The sequence below is a fragment of the Sycon ciliatum genome, chromosome 1 (genome assembly GCF_964019385.1).
Source record: "Sycon ciliatum chromosome 1, ocSycCili1.1, whole genome shotgun sequence".
Taxonomy (NCBI): domain Eukaryota; kingdom Metazoa; phylum Porifera; class Calcarea; order Leucosolenida; family Sycettidae; genus Sycon; species Sycon ciliatum.
The window spans coordinates 77,651,855-77,669,202 of NC_088643.1; the positions used below are offsets into that span (position 1 = coordinate 77,651,855).

At 48.1% G+C, this 17,348-nt stretch overlaps 1 protein-coding gene across 1 annotated transcript; it reads left to right on the plus strand.

Moving 5' to 3' along the window:
* Positions 1 to 265: 265 nt before the first annotated feature.
* Positions 266 to 15,292, plus strand: LOC135805605 (mucin-2-like). The gene is made up of 8 exons (XM_065319668.1): positions 266 to 692; positions 4,788 to 4,852; positions 5,203 to 5,243; positions 7,235 to 8,579; positions 9,522 to 9,910; positions 10,540 to 11,835; positions 12,700 to 13,748; positions 15,240 to 15,292. The coding sequence occupies exons 1-7, from the start codon at positions 538 to 540 to the stop codon at positions 12,820 to 12,822; spliced, it is 3,414 nt and encodes a 1,137-aa protein (XP_065175740.1). The 5' UTR covers positions 266 to 537; the 3' UTR covers positions 12,823 to 13,748; positions 15,240 to 15,292.
* The last annotated feature ends 2,056 nt before the right edge of the window (positions 15,293 to 17,348 follow it).

Below are 17,348 nucleotides of genomic sequence, written 5' to 3' on the forward strand. Positions count from 1 at the left end.
GCGCGCGCTGCATCGCATAAAATGTGTACCGCGAATAGTCCCCGACGATTACCGTTATCCACGGCTGCATGGCCAGCACCCTGGGGCCCCTACTGCCCTAGACGCGCGACAGGATTTCCATGTCCACAACTGTACATGACATACAGTCATGTACAGTTCCACGTACATAGTCTAGTCAGGTAGGCGCTTGTATAAAAAAAAAGAAAAAGTAGTACATGACTGATTGTATAGGTGCTTGTACTTGTGCTGAGCGCTGTGACTGTACATGTGTGAGTTTATCATGTTTATTGTTGTTTCGCAGATCTGCGTTGTATCGCAGTCGTGGAGGTCAATGGCCTGGCCGCTACAATCCAACAGGCAGTTCACCATTGCCGCAAACTCCAGCTCACCGTCCATGCCCATCATTCGACGAGCTGGCGTTGAGTTAGGTTTAGTTTGAGTGACCGACCTGGCCGGCAGCAGGTGTAGCATTCAACTGCGACTCAGCGACTCAGCTCTGCGTGTGGCGACAGTGAACGAAGAAGATAAAGAGCCAAGATGCTGCACGCTCGCAGAGCAGCGGGAGTTGCTGCTACCACAGCCACTGGCGCTAGTGGAGAGTCGACTCCTCAGCGTGGCCGCTTCGAGACGCGTAGCCGAGCTAAAGATGATATCCGCCGCGTCATGCAGGCTTTCCAGCGAGTGCGACGCTGGTAAGCCGAAGTATTCCATTCAAACAACTCATTATTACTGAGTGTGCATGCGGGGCAGTGTGGACCGTTGGCACGTGAAGCGTTTTTCCTTTTTACGTGAAGATAGTGAATCAGGGCCGTAGCACCGGGATTTCAGATGGTCTAGCCAAATACATAGAATCCTGGATCGGAAGCACTATTGATGAAAAACCCGCGTTTCAATAGTTGGGGTGGGTTAGCTTTTTCGAAATAACAAGGCCCAACCGGCCGGGCCGAACTGGGTACTGTGGCCTGTGAATCGGATGTGCTTGGAGACATTCTACCCTGACCTCCAGCTACAAGTGGGTGCCAATACACAAGAAGAGTAAACTGCGGCTGGATTTTTGCAATGGTAGTACATTCTCCGCAGTTAGGGTCCAGCGGATAATGCCGGCATTATATTCGGCATTATAAGACTATCCGAGCATCAGAGCATTAGAAAGGAACAAAACGAGCATTATGTGAGGTTTGAGCGGCGTAACCAGTTTCATACTGTATAATATCGGGAAATCCCAGATTTTTGTCCTTTTGGCAACAATCGGCTACGATGATCATGAGGTGCAACCAGACCTTATGCATTGTACCGGCACATGACTTTGTGATTGTGTAGACACGTAACACCTTTAGCACTATAATGCTACATTTACCTGGCCCATCGCTTCATGAAACCAAGAGTACATGACTGTACTCTTGATAAAACGTTATGTAGCGCGCGATGTGGTCAGGTAAATGCATACAAGCCATGACGCATGCATGCATGCCCAACCGAGGCAGTTACACAAATCCGGAGAAATGATTTACCAGGTTTCTTTTAGAATAATGGAGAGCATAGAGTAGAGTAGGAGTAGGAGGCATACGCAAAGTGAATATCAAACAGACGAAGAAGAGTTTTCTCGTTGTGCCATAGGCTCTGGCGACAGCATCTCTAGCGATACTGAAGTAGACACTGATGCATTGATAAAATTTGGACTAGGATGAAGGAACGGCTATAAACAGAAAGAGCTCGCTCCAAAAGAACTGCCTTTGCCGAGTCCAGCTCAGGAGGCTGGAAAAGAACTAGAATTTCTCATGGACGCAGTACCAAGTCGATTGGAGCGCTCAGCAGCGCTAGTCTTACTTTCCTGATGAAGCACGTATACATGTACTGTAAATATACAAATTTTCGGCAGCTATTTAATTATTTCGGCTATATTCGGCACCGACCCGAAACGCCTAAATTAAAACACCGATGAAATTTTTCACAGCATCTGTCGCACTATACCATGCCCTGTACCCCACGCCGAAAATAAATCGCCGCCGAAATGTCAAAAATCGTGAAGTGCCGAAATTTTGCAGCGCCGAAATTTTGTATATTTCCAGTAGTTGTGGACTGTTGTAATGCCAAGCCTACAGTCAAATGCTATCAGAAAAGAAGAGTATTGTGGCAAACCATACGTCTACACACCTTCTCAAGGAGAAGATGAGAGCACAAGCAAAGCATGTAGACTGGTGGCAAAATAACTTCTGGCCACGTGTTTTCAGGATTTCCGCAAATGGGAGGGATCTCGATCTGAGATCGGATCTCAGGAGTTGGCCTCACGTCTAGTGTTTCAGAAGAAGACATTATTCACAGAGTGGAAGCAGTGACAGCTTGTCTGCAGGCAGGAGTAGTATTTGCCAAGATAAACTTCATCCCAACAATGAATGACTACCTGCCATAATGGTTTCATCTCTCACTACATGGATATTTAGTGGAAAGATATGATACACCGACTATTCTGCTGTGACTATTCCGACTATTCTGCCACATCAAAGTTGGAATGGAGATCAGCCAATGGAGAAGTCTTATAGTGTTAAGAAGCAGTGGAGCGTGTGAGAGATAAGGTGGCAACTTCAGATGCAGATCGACGATATGCACAATTTCCTATAAGTTTGACGATGTGCAGACTTTTTTTTCATTTTTGTCCCAAACCAAGAGCATTATATCCATTCCTGAAGCATTATGGTTAGCATTATACGAGCATTTTCGGAGCATTATCCGCTGGACCCTATCCGTAGTTAGTCGGACGTTGCAATGCCAAGCACTCTAGTCTGTCCCTGCGGGAATTATTTGCGGAATAATTCTCGAAAACCGTGCACAAGAAATAATTAATTGCGGCAGAAAACAATATAAAAAATGCGGCGAAAAGTGTGGGTGTAGCTAGATAATACGGAAAAGATGGGGAACGTGGTAGGGTGTTATGCCGATGGGGAAGTGTGTCAGGGTGTTATGCCGATGGGGAAGTGTGTCAGGGTGTTATGCCGATGGGGAAGTGTGTCAGGGTGTTATGCCGATGGGGAAGTGTGTCAGGGTGTTATGCCGATGGGGAAGTGTGTCAGGGTGTTATGCCGATGGGGAAGTGTGTCAGGGTGTTATGCCGATGGGGAAGTGTGTCAGGGTGTTATGCCGATGGGGAAGTGTGTCAGGGTGTTATGCCGATGGGGAAGTGTGTCAGGGTGTTATGCCGATGGGGAAGTGTGTCAGGGTGTTATGCCGATGGGGAAGTGTGTCAGGGTGTTATGCCGATGGGGAAGTGTGTCAGGGTGTTATGCCGATGGGGAAGTGTGTCAGGGTGTTATGCCGATGGGGAAGTGTGTCAGGGTGTTATGCCGATGGGGAAGTGTGTCAGGGTGTTATGCCGATGGGGAAGTGTGTCAGGGTGTTATGCCGATGGGGAAGTGTGTCAGGGTGTTATGCCGATGGGGAAGTGTGTCAGGGTGTTATGCCGATGGGGAAGTGTGTCAGGGTGTTATGCCGATGGGGAAGTGTGTCAGGGTGTTATGCCGATGGGGAAGTGTGTCAGGGTGTTATGCCGATGGGGAAGTGTGTCAGGGTGTTATGCCGATGGGGAAGTGTGTCAGGGTGTTATGCCGATGGGGAAGTGTGTCAGGGTGTTATGCCGATGGGGAAGTGTGTCAGGGTGTTATGCCGCTTCTGAGCAGTACGCAGTACTGTGCAATATGGTGTAATGGTGTTCTTGATTCTTGGGCCAAAACTGCAAAATGTGTTGCATCCCTGGAATCACGATTTCCTGGAGGAACAGTCCAGTTACGAATGCATGTCATTGTATCACTAACCGGTCTTGTACATGCAACTCTACTTTACTGCATCAGTAGTATCTTTCACCCATCAACCATCGCTCTCGATATGACCCAGAGTGCAATTCGAATAAAAGTTACCCTTTTCCTGCAAATTTCACCCCTGCGGAATCCCCCCTCAACACACCACACACGCACACACACACACACACACACACACACACACACACACACACACACGCACACACACACACACACACACACACACACACACATGCTCCGGCTACTTTTATCTAGCCAGAAAAAGCCAAGATTGGTGGTTGTGTGTGTATGTGTGTGTCGGTTTAGCTACCATTCAGGGTAAATGTGGTCAGCACCATGATCATAAAAGAGAGGTTCTGCTTCATGTGAAGCATAGTCTGATGATACAGAAATCACGTGAAGAGCAGGTGTCTACGTGAAGCTTCTGTGGCCTCTCTTGTTTTGGGTCGAGATTTACCCCCAGAGATGAGCAGCTCTATGCAAAGAAAATCGGCATGCATCTTGTAGTTGCATATCGCTCAAATTTGGTAGTAAACCGTCGGCAAAATTACAAGAGAGTGTAAGTTGTAAGTTGAGCTGGAATGGGTTCGCAGCTCTATTTCTATTGCGTCGTTTTTTGTGGAAGTATGATTAAGCCCATGTGCATTTCCGCACTTATCGCGTAGATACTGCTATGTGGCAGTTCATGGGGTTCCGGATGTATAATATGCCGGCATCTATTGCTGTGCTTTGACTACCGTAGCTGCGATGTACAAGTTTGTTGCACTCTTGATCACTGGCTACGTACGATGGTGTCATCGAGCCAAATGGCTCCAAAAGACTGTTTACTGTTGCCATGCCCGTGACTTGAAAAAGTTTGCCTTGGGCTGAGAGATCGCGTGTTAAATAGATCATGGACATGGTGCCATGCAGAATGACTCTTCAAGGCCTGCATTTGTGTACATCTCTGGATGCTGTCTCTGGTGTGCTACTGCCCAGGGAGAAGCGATGGACAGACTGTGGGCAGCCAGGTACAACTCTGAAAGTCTACAAATGGGTGCCAGGTAAGGGCAATGAATTTCCTACCTGAATTCCTGAACTCCCGAACGGAAAACTTTCTTTCGTGTTTTCCGCTTGCAGCAACCGCCATAGTGTTCTTTTTGTTGTTGTATGAGCTGTACACTAGCCGGGCAACTTGGTGGACTTTTCTTCTGCAATCATTGGTAGTGTGCCCACACAGCTAGTGATGGTACAGGCATCTGATGTCTGCATTGCTTCCATGGCCTATCAGTGGCTGCACATTCTGAGTGACAGAGTCTGTACAAATAACGTTGCCTCCATCTGTTCGTACTGTTTCTGTTGCTTGAGTCGATCCGGTGCTGTGTTTCGCTGTGTTGTTTTATTGTTTCCACAGTACCCGATTCTGAGAATGACCTGCCTCCCAGTGACCAGCAGGTGAGAACCTCTAGAAGAATAATGAACTTTTGGACTGCTGCTGCTCCTGCTGCTTAATGGGCCTGAACTACTCCATAAGTAGGGACATCAGCGAACGCATTGCGCAGCGTGTTCGCACATATCTTACCTCATACAAAAATCTACGAGGCGCACGGCCGACAAGAAAAAATGGCGATCGCAGATATCAGGTCGCTGGTCAGGCTCAGCGCAGACCGGCCAGGAGTAAATATTAAAATTGACACTCGACAAGAAGGCTGTTTATTGGTTTGTTTGAGCTCGATTCGTTCAGGAAAGGGGATATCAGGAGCTAATATTCTTAGGCACCTATGACTGGTAAAAGTTCTTAAGCAAAGACATGGTAAAGGAAGAAGACGTTTGTAGCTGGACGGAGCAATGTTTGCAACAAAGAACAGTACTCGTACTTCCTTGCGAATAGGCCACCTGGTGACCTTTGGTTGCGTCTGAAACTTGTTGATTTTGCTCTAGCTATGCCAAGCAGGTTTCCAAGACTTGGGCCCCAATTCCGACTAGTCTAGACAGCCATGACCAGAAACTACTAAGAATGAGCGAAGGTCCTTGATGCGAGAACAAGTAGTATTGTCACTGTCATACAACTAACTTCAAAAGTACCACGCGTGGGACATGGTGCCCAAGTTTTTTTCCGATTATTTTCGCGAAAGCCTCGGTGGATTTCCTCCAATCTTGGCACGTGTAGTCCACATGGTCTGACCAATTCAATGACGTCTTCAAAAGGGGATTTCCCTGTTTAGATTTTGCCAGGTACCAGCCGATGTACTACAACATCTAGCTGACGATCATCCATTTTTGAGCTGGAAGAAAGTGCCTTGCAAAACCTGTGGACGACGTTGAGAACAGTGTAACAAACGAATACAGTCGACCTACCCTTATAACGATATTTTCGTCTGACCAAGAAATATTGTTATAAGGGTAATATTGTTACAGGGGTAACTGGTTCATTTCATACACCTACGTCATAATGCATGAATTTACAGTCAACTTCGCTAATAACGACTTCGGATATAACGACAATTCGCGAATAACGACAGCATTTCCATGCCCAGAGCAAAGTCCCTTCCAACTGTAATACATATAATGAGACTTCGGGTATAACGACACTTCGCGAATAAGGACACTTTTTTGATGCCCCGCCGAGTGTCGTTATAAGCGAAGTTGACTGTAGTTCATTTTTTACACTCTTCATAGTGTCAAAAGCGTATGTACATGCACATTACGTACACAGCAAGGTACCCACTGGTGCCCTCATCGCATTTCGTCATGTCCCAGCGACTTATCAAGTGAAGCTTGCCCTACCTTGACAGTGGACTCTACATATCCCCTGCTGAATATTGTTATAAAATGGAAAATGTTGATTGGTCAGCCCATTTTATATTGTTATAGGGGTAATATCGTCATAGCAATATTGTTATAAGGGTAAGGCGTTGTATACAAAAGTCAATGGAGTGATTTGGTTTGGCAGAAAAATATCGTTATAAGGGTAATATCGTTATAGGGGTTATCGTTATAAGAGTAGGTCGACTTATATTCGTAGTAACCTTTGTAGCCATCGCCCAACGTCGTAGAGGGAAGCTACGAAGTAACTCGCCTCTAGCTGGTCTTCCTCAGACACTTCTTTGCTATTCTGTCCTTCTTTTCCATCCTGATTTACTTGCGATTCCTTTCGGGTGTGGGTGGTCACGGCTTGTTGACCACGTCTAGATGTGCACGTGATCACCTGTGCAGTGGCCTGCGTAGTGCATTCGCTGGTATCCCTACCATAAGGCATATAAGCATATTTATAGCAGGTACATGTACACATGGCTAGCTTCACGTCCTTCACATGTGGTATTAGACTTCCAACAAGCAGGCTTCTCGATTTTCTCGCTTTCATTCTTTTCATTCTGCCTTTCTTCAGTATCAGGTCCTCACTTTTTGAGTGACTGTTGCTTGTGCCTGTTGCTGTGATCTCTCAGAAGCAAGACCGACTCGGTGTGGTATCGGGCACTATCAGTTATACATCCACATACACCATGAACCCCATACTTAGCCACCCATCTCTTGACCAGCAAGGCAGTGAGTCTGTGGAGATGGCCAACGTCGATGACTCGGCCCATCCGCAGCCGTCCGAATCTCCTCCGGCTGTGCCGCAGCCTGGAGGAGCTACGTCTCAAATTGTCTCCCTACTGCCAACCCCAGATATTACTAGCTCCACTGTAACGAAACCGATGACCCTGCATGAAAGTAGCGGCATTAGTATTGGTGTTGGTGACAGCAGTCAAGCCACAAGTGCTAGCATACCACTGTCACTGGCCGACAGTTCGGAACTCATTCCGTTTAGTGCTTCGCAATCTCACACATCTGTGGAATCTGCACTCTCAGCTCTATCTGATCGAAGCTTCGGCGAGGACAGGTCAGCCGTAGCCGGCCAGACAGGCTCTGTCATGCAAAGCCAAGTCAGCTCAGCCAGCGATAGCCAAGACGCCCCGGCCATTGACAGCCAACACAGCGACAACAGCTCTTTGATCAAAGAGGACGAAGCTCAAAGTAGACCTTCTGGTTCTGGTAACATCCCGGAAGACGAGCCGATGGACACCGATGAGTGGCCAGTTTCAACATTGTTAGAGGACTTACCCGCAGCCAGCGTCAGTGAAAACACTGCGGATATGGCTGTGTCTAACGAAGCATGCTCAGACAATTCCATGGATGTGGGTGATGAGAGTTTGCAACATCCAGCCGGTTCTCCACCTGCGGTGGAGAGCTGTACGTCTGGACATGGTGCTGCACATGTAACGGATACTTCGAATACGGATCCAGAACCCCCGTGTGAAGACCGGCAACGGAGTCCACTGGATGATGCACCTGCAATGGATATGAGTGAAAGCATTCCTATGGATGCTTGTCAACAATCAGCGTGTCAGCCAGAGCAAATAGAGGATGACCCCATTGCGGAGGCCACTGTAAGTGAAGATACGGGGCTACAGGTTACTGCAGCCACTTCTCAAAGTCCTAGCTCTCCACCACTCACTGAAGAACAGCTGGCGGAGGTCTCAAAAGACCAAGATATTGCAGACTTGACATCAACTCAAGGCGCCACCATTGGTGAGGACATCACTGATGCTGGAGATATCGTCCTTACACCCGATGAGTCGGAGCAAATAAGGACCGTTGAAGATCCAGACACCAGCAAAAGGACCCGGAGCAGCGAAAGCACCTCGATGCTGGACGTGGCTGAGCATACGGCGCAGCCCTCGCTCAGTAGCATCTCGGACGACAGGGATGCTACATGCACACCTGAACAGCAAGAAACACAACAGTCAAGTAAGCACGGACTTGTTTCCACATGCATTGGCCAATCCCGGTGCATGCTTGACGATGGTTTGTGACATGCATTCCGCGAGGATTAGATTGCCGTGTGTTGGGTTGAAGAACAATGTGTCTTGATCGGATGACATCATTGTACTCACGGCCCTCTAGTTGTGAGGACTTGTGCGTTCCGATGCATTTATGTACATGTACTTATAATATAAGTATGTTTTGCTGCTGCTGCTGCCGAGGCTCTCACTTCAACTCTAAATTGTGGGATACTCTTTACACATAATTATACCGTCGACGCTGTAAGGGCATCTTTTTCATGTGTTTGTCCAATCCCCATTTATCCATGTTTCAAGTCCAACAAGCCTGACACGCGCTACTAACGCTATATGATTACGTTGGCGTTTCCGGTACTTGTTTAGAGTGGTGCAATGCGTGTTTCGGAATTGTGCTTCACTGGGAAGGGGTTACACCTCATATAAAACTGAAGGCACGCCCTAAAACGGATTGCAGTAACTGTGCAGTATGCGCGAGTGTTCAATGTCTGGTGTTTTGTTGGATGGCAATAATGTACGTCGGTGAGTTTCTAAGATGCAACCTACCACAGATCTCTTTGTAGTGACACTTTCTTGTGACCGTGTTCGCTATGCATGTCATCCTCGTTCAATTGATTTAGGAGGCTAGGCGAGTCTGAAAAGCATACCTTCATGATGGAGGAGACTGCCACTATGTGCAAGTAGAGACAATAGGCATAGCGTGCTTTGACGCCTTGAGTCCACTTGCACTCTGCCCCCCCCCCCCCCCCTGACTTGAAGCAGCAGCCCTTTTTGTGATTTCCCTGAAAGGTCAACACTGCGTTGCTGATCCATCAAAGCGATGTGTGACCAAGCCCAGGTTGGTGACGTGGGATATCTGTTTTTGTGCGTGTGCTGATTTCGGAAAAAAAAGGTTCCACTGCTGAGGATGCATCAACTGCTACTGACGATAGCGAAGCTCCAATGGCACAATCAGATAAATCGGCATCTTCTGATAGGCCACACTCACGCGAGGCGACTAGCAGTGGATCCGACGCCGGTGACGCAGCCAAAGCAGAGTCCGCCGTACCAGAGGTGCCAAGCGTATCACCACCGCTCCCCACCACCACAACCGAGAACAACATGCCTGAAGCACTGAGATGTGTTTCACCACTGGAGTCACCGCAGGAGAGCACCGGACATGTTTTGACCGGCAGTACCAGGGTGAGTGGCACATCTCCCACGGAGGACGTTGCCAGTCATAGCTCACATGCCGGCTTGACTGCAGCTGATGAGGACCCTGGCACTTGCTCTCCTGCTGTGGTAAGATCTTTCTAACTAGTGTCCAAGTTTGGAATTGGATTGTAACAACGCGGCTTTGTTTCCTGTGTGTTTGACCATTGAAGCCTATTCGGCTTATAACCCTGGACACTGCATGGCAGGCAGTATTATGACTGTCAAGACTATACACTGTGCACTTAAATTTGGAGCTCATTCAACTAACAAAGACAGTCTGGTGATTGCCTTGCGGTATGACATTCACAGTTACAACGAACCTGAACGTCCTTGGTTGAGTCTGCTGCGTACCAGATGCACTCTTATGGTCAAGCTTGGGTTATACTATACAGGTTCATGCTGCAGACGCTGTTTTCTCCAGGAACTGGAAATCTGATTGGAAAGATAGGACGGTCATGCTCATGGCTGAACCAGTGCATAGTTAAGTGTCCGTAGGTCGGGCTACAAATCGCCCGCTGTATCATTGGCTGACACAATCAGGCTTCATTGAGCAGCATTCGCACTGACTTGATTGAGAACCCAGTCTTTATGATAGTGCCCTGTTCAAGAGTATGTGCCAGTACTTAATCTGTTTTTGCGTGGTGCGTCCTACAAGATTTTTATCTGTTTTTGTTTTGCTTTTATTGAATTTCCCACCGCTCATGGCTATGCTATAGGCGTACAGTGGTGATGACATGAAGCAGCACACACCGGGGAATGAAGGCCCCGATGCAGCCATTCTCGGTGCATCGGATGACATGGAAACCACCAGCAATCGCGAGTCGTCCTGCGCGGCTGTTCCCACTAGCTCCGCTGAAGATGAGCTGGCACAGAGTGCAGCCTCGGTGCAGTCGCCAGTCTCCGCTGAAAGCCACGGGAGGGCACCTTCACAGGAAGTTGACCAGGCAAGAGAGCTGGATGATGCCGATGGTGGGAATGCGCCAGTGATCGATGCTGCTGCTGCCACAGAAGCAACAGAGAAGAATCCAGCGTCTCACAGCAGTGCTGATGAACCAATGGAGGTAGATAACCCAACTGTACCCAAAGAAGAGAAGGCTCAGGATGGCTGTAGTGGCGATGCAGCAGACAACGAGCAACCCAGCAGTAAAGACAAGGATACCATGGAGACAGAGGCCAGTACGTTAGGCATTGACCCGGTGCAGCCTGATAGCCCTGAGTGTCTAATGCTAGGTGATGAGAAGGAGGGGGGCACAACTGGTGCAGACAATCCACCGGTTGATGACCCATCACAGTCTTCTCCCGCTGTCGGCCAAGACGTCGGTCTTGAGGCGGCTGACGTTCAGGAGGCCGTATCACCCACCACCGCCGGTGGGCATGCATCTACAAGTGCAGCAACGGAGTCCTCATCTACAACTACTGAAGAACCACCTGCCGCCGAGGGTACTGCAATGGATGAAGACCCTCTAGAGCAGACTCATAGTGCGTCTGACGTCACCGCTCAGCCTGAGCTTAGTCCACATGTTGCTGTTGATGCGGCCGAGGCTATTGTTACAGAGTCCGCACCATCAATCAGAACAGATACAACTGCTCCTGTGGACACCAGCCCGGCTCCTGACATGGAGTGTGTTACAGGTACTTCTGACACAGCAGCCGGTGGCAAATCTCCAACAAATGCGAGCATTGAGAAAAGCACGACGGGAAGTTCACCTACTCCTGCAGCTAAAGTCAGTCAACTGTCTCTGGTGCCGTATGACGAGAGCTCATCACCGGAGGGTGAGTCAGCTGACTCTCTGCTGCGAAAGAGCCCCAGAGCCGAGTCTAAATCTCCGCTTGGTGCCGACAAGATGGAAGATACTGGGAAAGCACCAGGTTTGGAATCAGGTGATGGCATGGATGATAAACTGGACAGTGCTCCACCTGCTGATACCCAGGAACCCAATATGGAGCAAAAATCACCAGAACCATTGCCGGATAATTTGTCTTCACCAGCCAAGAAACAGGATCCAGACAGTGTAAGTCAAATGTATGGATTCAAACAGGGACATGGACAATGCGAGTTCGTAATAAGTGGAGTCGACTGTAATTTACTTTGGTGGCCCGGGTTGATAGTGGTCATGGCTTGGCAATACAGAGTGGCCTACATGTACGTGTAACTTGTTATGTCCAGCATTGGTGTGCGCATGCATGCGTGTGTGTGCGTGTGTGTATGTGTGCGTGCGTGGGGAGGGGGGGGGGGGCACCTTTTGTATTTCAAGTCTTTGAACATCTAGGCTGAGTTAACAGCACTATACAGTCTCGGGTTGAGCACCACTCGTATTTGTGAAGGGGTGTGTGACGGCCTGAGGACTAACGCAGGAATGGAAATGTTGTTACATTGTACCTGGAGTGTTAAGGTGGTAGGCTGCATAGACTTAGTTCTTCTGCAGCTTTGTTGCTTGTCACATTGGATGACGCTTACCTAGTTTACTGCACACATTGCTACTGTCTGCGCTGCAGTGGGTCGTGGACGTTGCCGGGTTGTTTGCAAAGGTCGGTGTGAGTGCAATAGGCATACATTCAACATGGGTATCACTTACTTATATCTCTACTGAACACTGTGGCACAGGTCATATTGCAGCAATACAGTACTGCCGGGTGCTGAAGAACGTAGTGCCGATGAACGAACAGGCTAGAATTTCACCAAGCGTAGCATACCAATGTGAACACAGTGGCTCAACTGTGCATAGTACGTGCATAGCACACTCATACCTCGGTTATCCGGACCATTTGTACATTAAAATAAGAACGGTGTCTAGGCTACGAGGCTGACCCCCCCCCCCCCCCCCAGTTCTTCGGCACCTAACACTCTCTTGGTGTTGGTGTGTGTGCCACTGCAGGATCGCCGTGCATCTAGGTCGCGATCCCGCAGCGCTGAGCTCACTGGTGGCTGGAAGTCACCGTCCCGATCCAGGTCCCCGCTGGCGCCAACTCGCAGCTCTGACACGACTAGCGATGAGTGATATGTGCTCTGTGCTGTGTGGTGTATGCTCTGTACTGTGTGCTGTGTGGTGTATGCTCTGTACTGTGTGCTGTGTGATGTATGCTCTGTACTGTGTGCTGTGTGATGTATGCTCTGTACTGTGTGCTGTGTGATGTATGCTCTGTACTGTGTGCTGTGTGATGTATGCTCTGTACTGTGTGCTGTGTGATGTATGCTCTGTACTGTGTGCTGTGTGATGTATGCTCTGTACTGTGTGCCTGCACAGTATCATGGTCACGCTGTCTACGCAGAGCAGACACGGCGCTGACTAGTAGTAGTACTCTACACATAGCCCCCGTACAGCTGCACTGTGTGTGGTGCAGGTCATTCCCAGAAGCAGGCACGGCGAATCCTAGTCATTGACTCCTACACAGTAATATGTACTTACCATGACTGACACTGAGATGTTGACACTGGATGATGACACTGGATGATGGACTCACTGGATTTCCCATTGTACTGTATGTGCACATGCCACATGGCCAGGCATCTGTCTGTGCTGGCATGCATGCAGCTTTGCACACTGGTCTGATCTGATAAGAGACACAGGCGGTGTGCTCCACAGTCTATGCTGTTGAGATAATGCTATAAAGTATAAGAGCAAATTTGTTGTTGATTAATGATAATGATTGTCTTCGGTTTTGTTGTTGTTGTTGCTGTTGTTGCTGTTGTTGTTGTTGGTGGTGGTGGTGGTTGTGGCGTCCGCATCGTTGTTGGTGGTGTAACCAGCTACCCTTTCTTGAGAGCATGCCACATTTATAATTGTGGTTTTTGTATGTGAGCCGGAACTTGATGGCGAGGTTCCGAGGCTCTGTTCTTTGTTGCTGCTATGCATTCTAGTTTTGCTGTTGGTCACGGTTGTAGTAGTACAATCCGGCTGCATAATTTGCTGTGGGGTTGTGCAAGGCCAACGCTCTCAGGCTGGCAACTACAGACCAATCTCTCTCCTTCCCGCTGTGTCCAAGGTCTGTGAACGTATTTTCTTTGAGTCTCTGTACTGCCACGTCACCCCAGCGCTTTCACCATCTCAATCCGGTTTCTGCCGTGGAGACTCCACAACTTTCCAACTAACACGTCTAGTACAAGACATCTACACCCAGCGGAACCTCAGGCGGCATGTTGGCATCGTGTTCTTTGACCTAGCGAAAGCTTTCGACACCGTCTGGCATCGTGGTCTGCTTGCAAAGCTAGAGTCCGTCTTCTTGGTACACGGTCCAGCCCTGCAATGGCTCTCATCCTATCTTTCCTGCCGCCACCAGACTGTCAGAGTATCTACCTCCCTATCAGACCCATTACTAGTCGTGTCTGGGGTACCCCAGGGGTCCATACTTGGGCCGCTCCTATTTCTACTGTACGTTAATGACTTGCCAGCCCTTGTACCAAATGTAAGTCTTTTTGCTGACGACACTGCTCTGATGTGCTCCGACAGCTCGGCAGACAACCTCACGGCCTCCATGCAGTCCGGGGTCAACGCTACAGTAACATGGATGGAAACCTGGAAACTGAAGCCTAACCTCGCCAAAACCGAGGCCATGTTCTTCTCTCCCTCGCCCCCCACTCAACTTCTGTATTTTCCTGGTCTAAATAGTACACCTATTAAAGTTGTTAACGAGCACAAGCACCTGGGCGTTATTCTCGACCGCCAACTCTCCTGGTCTCCACAAGTCCAGTCTGTGTGCAAGCGTGCGAGTGCGTCCTTAGGTATGCTACAACCCCACTGCCAACACTTGAATGATAACTGCAGAGAATTGTTCTTTAAGTCGTACATTTTGCCTATATTTGACTATTGCGATATAGCTTGGTGCGGGTTGTCTCAGACTTTACTCCACAGACTGGAGGTACATCAACGCTTGCTTCTGAAAATTCTGTTTCGAAAAGACCAAACATTTGCCTCCCTTTGTCTTTATAAACTTGCTTCCACGCACCCTCTTCTTGCCCGACATCAGCAGCATCTTTGTATCCTTGTGCAAAAAATCTTCCTAGCCCAAGTCCCGAAACATATTGCCAAGTACAACTGGTTTGTTACCACTAGACCAACACGCAATGCCTTATCACTGCCCCGAGCTAGTTCCTCTCTGTTTTTGAAATCCCCTTTCTTCTCAGCATACTCCCTTTGGTCTAACCTGCCTACTAGCATTAAGACATGCCAGGATATCAGGAAATTCACAGTCCAGCTTTCCACACTGTCTCATCCGAAGTGATCCCATGTATTATTAATGTGCCTCCCTTTCTTTTTCTCTCCCTATCTCCTTTCCCTCTCTGACAGCATCTTTCTTTTTTTTTCCCTTTTTAGCTTGCCTTGGTTGGCTATCACCTGACCTCTCATGTTTATTGGCAGTCTTCGGACGGGCCAGGAGATGTTGAATAAATAAATAAATAAATAAATAAATAAATAAGTGCTGGACCACTTGATTTATGTTGCACTATTTTATCCAATCTCTCAGTCATCACCTGCATGCAAGTCACTGGTACTTAGGGCGCGTTCGAATTGTCACTCTTTGGAGCTTCGTTTTTCTGAAGAGGTGGCCTTATTGGCCTCTTCAGAAAAACGGAACTCCACAACCTCATCCGATGGGAGAGGTGGAGATGGTCGATCTGATCGGACGTCGTCATCGCCATGACAATTCCACTGAAACACTCTAAAATGACAGAAACCGTTCTAATGGGACACTTCAACTAATCTCTTGACTGAAGGCATAATTGAAGGCATACGTTTTGGCATAATCAGGTCGAGAAGGAGCATAAAATAACATCCGAAAAATAAGGGCAGATGCTCAATGAGGCTGTTATATACACACCTGCTGTTGAATGACCATACATAGCACTTCTTGTCGATTTGGAATAATATTTTTGCAGCCACTATAGCCTAGGACTAGTAGGAGGGTGATGCTGCATGCTCACAAGACAGAAGCGGAAAAAACACTGAATCCGCGATATTCATGTTAACCCTTTAAGAGCCACAGGAAAATTTCAAAATTCTGCATTTTTTCGTGTTCCTTGGATCATAGCTTCAGTTCTACTCACTCAATCCTCACAATCTAGGGCTTCCTGGAAAGGTCTCCGCGAGAGGAAGACAATGAGGTCGATCATGATAGCCAGCACACCGTCTATCCAGCGCTAGATCGCAGCGACAGTACGAAAAATGCCCCAAATGCGTCCAATTGCGTCCCGCTCCAGATATTTCATTTTGCTCGATCGTGGAGTTCCAATTTTTTCGCTGTGTACTCTTGACAATATCAACAGTGAAACCCGTGCAAATTCGAGTAAACCAGCGTGACGAAAAGTCTCAAAATTCTCAATACTAAAGTCGCACTGCGCGCTTTTGAAATTGCCGCGATCGCGGCTCAACTTACGAGTGATTTATCTCAGGACCCGTTGTTGCTTGCAGCGCTTCGCGGATTGTTTCTCCCGACAGGTGAGAGTTTTCCCTTCGCCCTGGATATTTCGATCACTGGATTTGAGCGAGATTGGATGGACTGAGTTACGATCTTTTGAAGTTTTGCATTTGAATGCGTTAAAGGGTTAAAACAAAATGGCGTCACGATTTATTGAAAGTGCAGTGGTATAGTTGGTGGTACGAGTGTTCAAAACCATTTGAACTTCATACTGTTCGTCTTCTCTTTGACATGCTCTCTTTCCATCGTCCTTAGCTTTTGTTTGTTGAGAGCTGTTTTGGCTTTCTCCTATACCTTTGGGGGATGCCAAGTGATGGTTTTGAGAGGCTGGTGATGGCTGTGAGCGAGAGTTTGCCGATCGGCGTCGTCCTCGCTATAGCGATGAAAATACTAGTTACTGCGCACCTGGCAGATATCACAACACGTCGGAGCGTCCAGGAGCAAAGGAATCTTGGGTTTTCACTAGGGAAGATGCATTGAACTCCCGACACAACAAGAGCACAGTAATTTTAGTTATAATTCATACATTTACATTTTAATGGATACCTGACCGGTTTCATCAGAGGATGAAGAATGAGGTAGAAAACACTAGCTTATATACACGGTAGGCATGAATTGGCATACTAGTAGTGTAAAGTGGAGAAGGTTGCTAGTCATGTTGCGCTATGCACCAGTAGCTGAGCGTGTAGCAATGCAGTACTTGAAAATAATTGTCTTGGCGCAAATGTGGCTAATACACATGGGTAGCGTGAACCTAAGGCTGTGTTTACATGAAGCGTTTCAACCCGGGTTGAGTTCGACCCGGGTCAGATTTCAACCCGCCATGTGCACAAAGTGAATGGCGCGTTTACATGACGCATTGCGCTTGACCCGGGTTGAAATTTCGCCCCGGGTTGATTTCAACCCTCCCCCCAAGGGGAGGGTTGAAATCAACCCGGGTCAAGAAAATCGTACAAACGTACTGCTGTGCGTATCTCGCGCCAGGTTTGAACAGCACTGCAGAGAGGTATATTATGTATCAGATTGCAACGACCAGGAGGCTCTTATTAGTGGCTGCAAATGACCGATATCCGTCACTTGCAGCTCTGCATCAGAGTCCTGTTGCTGGCCT